Source organism: Eucalyptus grandis, chromosome 5 (assembly GCF_016545825.1).
Source record: "Eucalyptus grandis isolate ANBG69807.140 chromosome 5, ASM1654582v1, whole genome shotgun sequence".
NCBI classification, from domain to species: domain Eukaryota; kingdom Viridiplantae; phylum Streptophyta; class Magnoliopsida; order Myrtales; family Myrtaceae; genus Eucalyptus; species Eucalyptus grandis.
The window spans coordinates 1896575-1907442 of NC_052616.1; the positions used below are offsets into that span (position 1 = coordinate 1896575).

At 39.7% G+C, this 10868-nt stretch overlaps 1 protein-coding gene across 1 annotated transcript; it reads left to right on the forward strand.

Moving 5' to 3' along the window:
* The first annotated feature begins 2358 nt into the window (after nucleotides 1-2358).
* LOC104443483 (BON1-associated protein 2) lies at nucleotides 2359-3339 on the forward strand. Its single transcript, XM_010056919.3, has one exon. It carries the CDS (start codon nucleotides 2564-2566, stop codon nucleotides 3086-3088), a length of 525 nt encoding a protein of 174 aa, XP_010055221.1. The 5' UTR covers nucleotides 2359-2563; the 3' UTR covers nucleotides 3089-3339.
* The last annotated feature ends 7529 nt before the right edge of the window (nucleotides 3340-10868 follow it).

A 10868-nucleotide genomic window follows, 5' to 3' on the forward strand; every position in this document is an offset into this window, starting at 1 on the left:
CATTTTGATTTCACTTATCTAATCTAAAGTGATAATTATATGCTTTTTGCCCATCGAATGAGTCGACCATGGAATGGTGCATGATGCCGTTGATGATGATTAATCTCATGATCTTATTGTAGATTGTGTGATATATTTTTTTTCTTTTTCACTCTTGTAGTTTTTAAGAATTTCTTCGAAAGAAGCACAAGCACAGTGTTATGTTATAACACTAGTTAGATGCACAGCCGTCCTTTTATGTCATCTAATCTAAATAATCAATGTATCCGTCTAATTTGAGGAATTGAATGATAATATGAGAACGCTCGCCTTAGTATTTGAAATGATCGAAGCGCTTTTGTGTTTATAATATCAGATGAGTCCTTTTCTTAAAACAGTTAACCAACTCATGGTCATTCACGGGGTTCTCTAACGCCTTCCCTGCAAAGCCCACGAAAGTATATTAGTGTAAACTAGGCACGTGAAGCTTCCAGACTTTTTTTTTTTTTACAAAGAAATTTCCGGGCCTTTTTTCTTTTTCTTTTTTCTGTTCCACAAAGTTTCCCGACCATGACCGACGAAAGATGTGGATGATATGGAGGACTCAACATTAAAAAAATCCCCAAAGTCAGCATGTCCGCGTTCGCACACGTTTCATCCGCTCCGCGCATTTACACGTGGCGATCCCAGCGATCCTCCTTCAGCGGCTCGAATTATCTATTTTTCTTTTAATGAAACCTCATCACGGAAACGTTACACCCGGCTTCACGGGGTTCGAAATTTTTGAGATGCTTACATATGTAAGGTCAGATCACAGCCCAGATGTTCTCTGTTGGCGCGTTTTGTAAGGTAGACAACAATACCAAGTAAAGTATCATGAGGTAGCGCCGCATAGGGACAGTGACAGGACATCTGCCGGCCCACATGGTCAGTAATTTATAAATTGAAAATTAGCTGGTGCAAATAGACCAACTGATTGAGGTGTTGGACGTATGGAGTGGGGGGAATTTTCTCTTCTTTTCTTTTCTTTTTCAGATGAGTTGACCGCAATCCAACGGTCTTCATACCCAGAAACGCATCATCTCACTTGTACATTCCTGGATATTTCTCATGACATAGTGATATTAGACCGACAAACTTCTCTTTCGCGTGAGTTTCACTTAAATATGATGTATCTTTTTTTTGAATAATTATTCAATATATCCTAAACTTAACATATGTTAGTCTATATAGTTTTAAATTATTTAATTTAGCCAATTTAGTTCTAATTATTTTAATAATTTTTTAATATAAATTTCCTACCAAAATTGATTGAAAATTGTTGACATGACACATTTGATGCTAATATGGCAATTTTTGTAATTTTTCTAAATTTTTGAAATTTATTTTTCAATTTTATTTAATTTCACCATTCATATTTTCCAAAAGGGTCAATGGGGGTTATCGGGGCCTTAGCGAAAGCCAATGAGGGCCTACAAGCCTTGACTGGCCACTAGGGAAGGGCATTGAGGCCTCTTACCTCGCCTCGCCTAGTGGGGGGCCGAGGCATCGCAACTCTCCTATGGACGGCACCTAGTTAATTGCTAGTCATGTTCCCCCTCAATTTTTTAAGGAATAACATTAAAAAAGAACATAGAAAAAAACTGAAATTTAAAAAAAAAAATGTCTAGATTTCCATGTTAGCTATTTTCGATCAAAATCAACCAAAATGATTACATTAGAAAATTATTTAAAAAGTTTAAGACTGAATTAGCTAAATTGAAAAATTTTACACTTTTTGAACAATTTTCCCGCATTTTCTAAAGTGATAGGGATGGTAAAAGTGAGTGGAATTTAAACATAAAAACGGGCAATTCTAACTAATGATATTGCATTTTCGTCTCTTTTTTTTTTTTTTTGGTGTTCATGAATTAACAAGAAAGTAAATGACAAACAATCTTGATCGTAAGCTAATCCTCTTTGAGGATCGGCATTGAATCAATTTTTCCTCTTACACGCTTCAAAAGGACAGAAACATCATGGAGTCTTTATGGTCGAAACTTCATAAGAGTTGTTGAGCGGGTTATTTCTCAGCAGCCCAAGATGGAATTATGCAATTGCCACTTTACCCCCAAACAAATTTTGTACCCCGTCATCGGGAAGCTTCCGGGACCACCGAATACACGCCATAATTGAATGTTTCCGTTTGCAGTCTTCACGCGCATCGCGTAACCCTACTAAAGAACAGAAAATTGACTTTGTTTCCCAAAATGGAATTACGTCTGACAATATTTTGGGAGCAAATATATACAATAGACTCGCAAAAGAAACACGTCTCTTGACCTTCGCGGCCCATCTCGTACGTCAACCAATAGCACCGCGCAACTGCCGGTCAGAAACCACCCACCTCCTTCTACCTTCTTTCTCTTTCCCTTCCTCCACAACACAGCCCCTTCTATATAGTCAGACAACACACCCTCTTTCCTCTTCACAGTCTTCTTCATCTCAACACTTCTCATCACATTCATCTACTCCACTTCTTCAAATCCCAAACTTCAAGCTTTCCGAGCGGCGATCTTCGACCCAGAAAAGGAAAAAAAGAAGGATGAAGCGAGCCTTGGAAATCACCTTGATATCCGGAGAGAATCTACGGCTCAACAAGAAGCCCGTGAAGAACGCGGTCGTGGCGGTCCGAGTGGAGGCCAGCCACGAATGCTCTACCAAACCGGCGCCGGACAAAGGAACAAACCCCCAGTGGAACGAGAAACTGGCCTTTGACTTGCCGCTGCATGCGGGCTTCATTACCTTGGAAGTGAAGTGCAGGAGCTCGTCGGGGAGTTACAAGCTCGTCGGCGGAGCGACGGTACCGGTTTCGGATCTCGCCGGTGAGCCTGGCACACCAGAGGGCCTTGTCCATTTTCTCAGTTATAGGTTGAGGGATTCTAATGGCGTGCAGACTGATGGCATCATTAACATTTCGGCGAAAATGTCCGGGCCGGCGCCGGCACACAAATATGAGGTTCCCCGTCCACCGATTGGAGTGCCGGTCGGTCATCAGAGGAAGATGATGGTGGCCGGTGGGTTGGTGATTGGAGTTCCAGTTAGGTACGCTCAGCCGTGTAGATGTTAGAGCCAGAGCTGATCAAACCAAGTTGACCTTTTCTTTTAGACTATTTTTTCTAGTGCTAACTCAACATTGTAAACACAGTACGTGTAATTGAAAACGCGACATTCTTTGTATTTTCTCTTCTGGTTCCTCTTGTGTTGGCATGATTGGTGCTAGCCCTTCTATATGGGAAGAAATTATTTAGATTTGTTTGATTTGGGAAGAAATTATGTTGATTTTTTTTATTTATGTAATTTTGAGAATTGCCTTATTTTCTCATTGTCTTCCTTTCCGGTACTTTATCATTTTAAGTTCCTCTCTCAAGGACGATATGACAAAAAGAAAAGTTTGAGAGAGGATTATCCAGAAGACGTAGGCACATTGCCGAATCTTGTTAAATCGTGTCTTCTTATTTAATTTATTCATGGTATCAAAGCAAGTACGTACGCGTTTATGCGTTTGATCCATCCGTGTCCTTCTTCTTGGTGTATACATGGTTGTTGTTCAAATCATGACTAATTCAAGTTCAGCCAATCTCGAACCCGGCTCCACTACCACCGGTCAACAACTCACCAACATACTGCTAAATAAGAAGAACTTTCTTCCATGGTCTCGTGCTATTACTGTGGTCCTCGGGGGCAAATCAAAGCTTGGGCATATCAATGGCCAAATAAAAGCACCTCCTGATAGGGATGCGAAATTTGATGAATGGCAAGCGAACGATAGTTTGGTTTTGTCTTGGATTTTTAACTCTATGAAATCTCAAGTGTATGAGATTTTCGCATATTCCCCTACAACTCAAATCTTGTGGGAATCGTTGAAAAGATGTATGGACAAGCTCGAAATGCATCTCAAGCATTCAAATTGCAGCAAGAGTTGCTAAGGGCCTGTTTGGCAACATGCCAAACAGTACCAAATTCTGATTTTTTGTTCCCAGAATCAGTTTGGACGAGAATCGCGTTTGGTAAAATTTTTGTTCCCGGGAACAATTTTGGACAAGATTTGAGAATAAAAAAAAATTTGATTCTCCGTCCGAGAATCAAAACGATGAAACCCTCGCTCTTCCCTTTCATCATCCCGGTTGCCGTCCGCCACCGCCCGCCGCCACCCGCTGCCGCCGTCCGCCACCGGTCGCCGGTCCGGCGAGGTCGCCGGCTCGCCAGGCCAAGGCAAGGTCTGGCGAGCTCGCCGGAGGCAAGCCCAGCCACCGGCAAGGCTCACCCAGCCCCGTCGGTGGCCAAGCTAGCCTCGTTGGGGCCGGGCGAGAGCCTCGCCCAGCCGCCCGGCCAAGGCTCGGCCAACGAAGGCCGACCGGCGATGAAGAAGAAGAAGAATAATAGGAAAAAAGGGGAAAAAAAAAGGAAAAAGAAAAAAAAAAAAAAAAAAAGTAAAAAAATTATTTAAAATTTATTTAAAAATTAAAATAAATTAATTTGGAACATAATCAATTAACACGGTATCAAACGCAATTCTATTCCGAATCAAAAATTTTGGACAATTACCAAACGCGTTTTTTACTCAAAATCAATTCCCGGAACATAATAAAAAATAATCATTTCTAGTTAGAATCAGCTCCCGAGAACAGAATCGTTACTAAACACCCTAACTCTAAGCAAGAACCCTCTCAATCCTTCACCAACCATCTTGGAAATATGAAGAGAAGGTGGGATGAACTTCATCTGTATAGGCTAGCAACCCAAAATGTGGCTAATTACATTCGACGGGAAGAGCAAGATTGCGTCTTCCAGTTATTGGCCAGCATTGGGCCTAAGTATGAAGACGTGAGAAAACAAATTCCGATGAGTCCAAAATTGCCTATGTTTGATGAAGTTTGTGGCTTGATTCAAGGAGAAGAGACGAGGTGTTGAGTGATGAGTGTCTCACCTAATCTTGATAAAACCAGTCTCTGAAAGTTCAGTTCATAAGGCTATGATGAACAACCAACGTCGTAAACCTATGGTGAAATTGGCAAAGGTAAAAAATAAAATGCCCATTCGATTTCATTGTGACCATTGTGATAGAGATGGTCACTCCAAAAATAGGTGTTGGTTACTCCATCCTCATCTTCATGCCAACAAAGATAAGGTTCAAGAAGCAAAACTTGTTGTTCCAGGAAACTCTACAGAGTTTCAGTCAAAATTGGAGTCCTTGGCACAACAGTTTCAACAACTGCTTCAAATGCAAGGGCAAGGAGTGATTGGTTAGGGATCTTTGGGTCCTTCATCAGATTCAACCAACATGGTTAAGACATCGGGTACCGCTCTTTTAACCCAATCTAGTACTCAATTCGTCATAGATTTGGGAGCTACCAATCACATATGTAGCTTTACAGATTTACTTTTTAATGTCTCCTCAAATGCCTCATATCCACCCATTACTGTGGCTAACGGAATGCAAGTTCCAACACAAGGAGCAGGACAGCTTAAGTTGTTCTCACAAAAATCTGATGTTTTGGTTGTGCCTAATTTGTCTTCTCATTTACTTTCTGTGAGCAAGTGCACTAAAGAATTAAATTGCAATGTTATCTTCTCTCATTCAAATGCGTTGTTTCAGGATTGCAGTACTAAGAAGACGATTGGTGAAGGACGGCTGCAAAATGACCTCTACGTCCTAGGCTATTATACGAATGCCTTGGTGGCAAAGAAGAATGCAATGGAGGCTTCAAGACTATGGCACATGCGCATGGGTCCTTCTAACCATGTGTTGCAAGCTATTGATAGAACTTTATTTTATAATTGCAATAATTGTGACTCTTGTTATTATGATAAACAACACAGATTACCTTTTCCTCAAGGCTCTAATTTAGCTTCTGAGGTATTTGATCTACTACATTCGGATGTTTGGAGTGCTCCGATTGATTCAACTTTTATTGATGATAAATCATGAGCTACTTAGCTATAACATTCTCAAAGCTAAAAGTGATGTAGTCACTGTTTTTCAGGAATTTTGTAGCATGATTCATAATCAATTCAAAACATGCATAAAGGTCTAACGCGTTGATAATGGTACAGAATATTCTAATCAGACCTTCCAATCTTATTTGAGCAGCTTGGGCATTATTAATCAAACTTCATGTGTAGATACACCTCAGCAGAATGGGGTGGCCGAATGAAAGAATTGGCACCTTCTTGAGGTAACTTGAGCATTATTATTTTTTGGAGGCATGCCAAAGACTTATTGGAGTGATGCTGTTTTAACTAGTTGTTATCTTATTAATCGACTTCCTAGTCATGTTCTAGGTTACAAGACGCCTATGGAATTCTTTACGGGCACAAACTTAATATCTTGCATTTAAGAGTTTTTGGGTGTGTGTGTGTTATGTGCACTCTCGAAGCGGTGGTAAGCTTGACCCTCATGCTAAGAAGTGTGTGTTCATGGGTTATTCATCAACAAAAAAGGGATACAAGTGCTTTGATCCAACCACTAGGCGGATGTATACATCGCGTGATGTTACATTTGATGAATCTACTATGTTTTTTTCATTCCAGGAGTCCAATTCATGGGCAATATAATGAGGTGACAGTTGAATTAGCTCCTATTCCTATGGTGAATGAGTTGAACAATGGCCTTGGAATTGAAAGTAACCCACGGAATGACCCCGAAGGAATAGATAAGACTCAATAAATAATCAACAATGACAGCCCTGAATCAATGCCCACACTAAGGATAGCTTCAGATCGAACAACTGCCGAATTGGTTCCCACTACTTCCAAACTTGTTCCTACAACTCTAGCTCCTATTTAGAGATCTACCCGTGTGTTTAGACCCTCAACATGACTTCAGGACTTCACCACTTATCACACGGTACAGTATCCCATCCAAAATCACATTGGCTATGAGAAGTTATCTTCTAGTTTTGTTGGTTTTTTATTTATTCTTGAAGAGACCACAGAACCTAATAGTTTTGAGAAAGTTAGCAAGTGGCCTATAAGGGTTGAAGCCATGAAAGATGAGCTACAAGCACTTGATAGGAATAATACTTGGGATGTAGTTCACTTACCTAATGGAAAGCGCATTGTTGGGTGTCGCTGGATTTATAAAGTTAAATATAATAGTGATGGCTTAGTAGAGAGGTACAATGCCAGGTTTGTTGCTATTGACTACAAGGAAACTTTTTCTCCTGTTGTAAAAATGAATACCATTAGGGTTCTTATGTCGGTTGCAATCAATAGCAGGTGGCCTGTATTTCAAATGGACGTGAAAAATGCATTCCTTCATGGTGATCTCGAAGAGGAAGTTTACATGGATCTTCCATTTGGGCACCGCTTACAAAGAGAAGAAGGGATGGTGTATAGACTTAGGAAGTCTATATATGGACTCAAACAGTCTCCCCAAGCTTGGTATGGAAAACTTAGCACCTCTCTTCTTAAGTTTGGATATAACGAATGAGCGGTAGATTCCTCTATGTTTACCAAGGCCGGTGAAAATGGTCTTGTGGTGCTACTTGTATATGTCGACGATATTGTCATCACTGGGAGATTAGGGATTGATGTGCTCATAACTCAATTGCGCCAGGAGTTTGATATTAAAGATCTTGGATAGCTGAAATATTTCTTGGGTATTAAGGTGGCAAATTCTAGCAAAGGCTTGTTCCTTTCACAGCGAAAATATGTTTTGGATCCATTGAAGGAGATTGGCAAGATAGGTGCAAAACCAGCTAGTGTTCCTATGGACTATAGCAAGAAAATGGTTTTAGATGACTTTCCTTTGCAAGATGTGGGTCGATTTCAGCGTCTTGTCGGCAGACTAATCTACTTAACTATTTAATAGACCTAATATTACTTATGCCATTAGTTTCATGAGTCAATTCATGCAAAATCCTACACAATAAAATATGTGTTTAGTTGATTATCTACTGAGGTACTTAAAGGCCACACCAGGGAGAGGTTTATTGATGAAGAACAATGGTCATACAGAAATAGTTGGATATACAGAGGCAAACTGGGCTAGAAGCCCTCATGGTCGAAAGTCCACCTTTGTATTCTGTAAGTTCGTAGGAGGTAATGTTGTCACATGGAAAAGTAAGAAACAATCCGTGGTTGTCCGATCAAGTGCTGAAGCAGAGTATCGGGCAATGGCATCTGCTACTAGTGAAATCTTTTGGCTACGATTGCTACTTCAAGAATTGGGTTGTAGGCCTTCAGATTCACCTAGGAAATTATTTGTGACAACCAAGCTGCTACTCACATCATCTCGAATCCTATGTTTCATGAAAGGACTAAACACATTGAGGTGGATTGCCATTTTGTACAAGATAAGGTTTAAGATAAAACCATTGAGACAACTTATATCTAGAGTGGAGAACAATTGACGGATGTGTTCACCAAAGCTCTTCCTAAGGGGTCATTTCAAGAGATAGTGAGCAAGTTGACTTCCGATGATATCTTCGGTCCAACTTGAGGGGGAGTGTTGGCGTGATTGGTGCTAGCCCTTCTAGTTGGGAAGAAATTATTTAGATTTGTTTGATTTGGGAAGGAATTATGTAGATTTGTTAGATTTATGTAATTTTGGGAATTGCCTTATTTTCTCATTGTCTTCCTTTCCTGTACTTCATCAATAAAATGGCAGTCCCTCTCTCAAAGACAATGTGACCAAAAGAAAACTTTGAGAGAGGATTACTCGAGGATGTAGGCACATTGTTGAACCTTATTAAATCGTGTCTTCTTATTTAATTTCTTCATCTTGGCTCTTGGCTATGCAATCGTGCTTCATAACCATTACAAAGAGAGCATCTACTTGCATATAAGAAAAGGCAAAAAGCTTTGGATTAATTTTGAAACCAATATAGGGAAGCTACTTTTAAATTAGCTTCAAAGCGTGGAAATTGAGAACATACCTTGCCGAAGTCGAACATATACATGAGGGCATGTCGAGGGAGGTGAGATATGTCTCTAAACTGTTGTCTACATAGATTAGCCAACCAAAGTCGTTGATCATATGGGTCTCATGTGAAATCGATATGGATCTCACAAATATTAATGGTTCTAATTATATATAGTCAATGGTCCGTGTTCATTCAAATATTCTTTCCTTCATGAGACAGTTATAATATGATATGTTTATAGTTTGTTTCACCAAATAGTGTCGATGAAATATCCTTCAAGAACATGGATGGAGCGATATTAATTGACACAGTTTGTGAAAAGTCCTTCACCGATTTTGATTTGATAAGAAAGTTCAAAATACGAAAAATAGAAGTAATCGCGGGTAAGCATTTAAATTGCAGGAAAGTAAATATAAAGATAAATTTTTGAGAACTTTGAGTTCTTTTTATTGATTAAAGATCGTTCACAAATAGTACAATGTGGTTATTTATCTACCACAATTAACGGTTACCGGTTACAAGTGTTTATTGAATTTTAAAGGATGACTTCATAATTCTGTCTTCATAACAAATAACTACTTAATCCTATTTGTGGTTACAAGAAATTACAACAAAATATACCCACAAAAAGTTATAAAATCCTAAAATAGTGGCAATAAACATAACTACCCAGCGATTACATTTTTGTGTCGATTATCCACCGTTGATGACTTTCTTGGTGAGTTATCAATGCTCTTCAAGTCATAGACTATTTTTTTCATTGACGACTTCTATGTTCACCTTGTTATTATTGACTAAGTCTGTCACTTGTCGATTATAACCAAAATTGTTATTTTTGGGTGCCAACGTAGTTACAACACAGAGATTTCAAACATAGTTAATAAGAAAGCCAAGCAATAAACACTTGTTAAGGGTCGGCTTCCTCATGCAAGACTAACCCTCGCCTAGTCTAGTGTGAGGCTTGTCAAGCCTCACCATAGCCTAGGCAAGGCCAGTGAGGCACATCCTCACTCAGGCAAGGCGCAGCAAGGATCCTCTAACTTAGGCAAGGGTCAGCCTCACCAAGTCTAACGAGGGTGCCCGCCTAGATGCCCAGCACTTACCCTCGTAGGGCCATTGGCAAAAATTAAAGGGAAACAAAAAAAAAATTAAAAATGTTCACGTTAGTACCAATCATACCATATAAAACAGCTAGCATCCATGTCAATAATTTCTAGCCTAAATTGGTAGTGACAAGATTTAGAATTAAATTAATTTAATTGAAGAGTTTAAAACTAAATTAGTATCAATGTAATAAATTTAGGATTTTTGTGGTACTTTTCCCATAGTCACACAAAGTCTTGCAACATGAAGATGATAATGTTAACACGGGTTGTGGCCCCTTGCGTCCATTGCTTAGTCTTCTCTGACTACACATTCATTGTGGGAGATTGTATCGACGAAATTCATCCTGCGATGCGTTAGAACTTCAAGAAGGACATTGTACAATGGCGTCACGTTGGTGAGATGATCCCCACAATTTTTGGGGCACATCAAAAGCGACGCACCGGCCGGTTGACTCAAAGTCGGTCGTTCTTTATTCGATATGTCTGGTCTTCTCGGCAATTATATGACAACAACATAAAGATCCACCGGTTCGTCCGGAAGACGCTGCTAATAAAATATGCAGAGTCGCACAAGCTTTCATGAGACATCATTGCCGTGTAATGTCCCAACACCCGCTCGGACGACTTAGAGAGAACTTTCCGTTTATCCCCGAAGCGACGACCTTTCCCTTTTATAATTCAATCTATGGAACAACGAATCAGCGACGGACATCCCTAGATATTTTTTTATGCGCCATATATTGTGCTGTACTCTAGTCTGTCAATGGGATAAATCATAAATTATATTATTTGTCTTTCTTCCGAACACATTCTTCATCAACTTTGATATGAATTTACTAATTTTTGAATATCTCGGTAGCAAAATTATCGGAGT

What these genes read in the sequence shown, in the direction of transcription:
- LOC104443483 (XM_010056919.3), top strand. Translation starts at nt 2,564, where the DNA reads ATGAAGCGAGCCTTGGAAATCACCTTGATATCCGGAGAGAATCTACGG.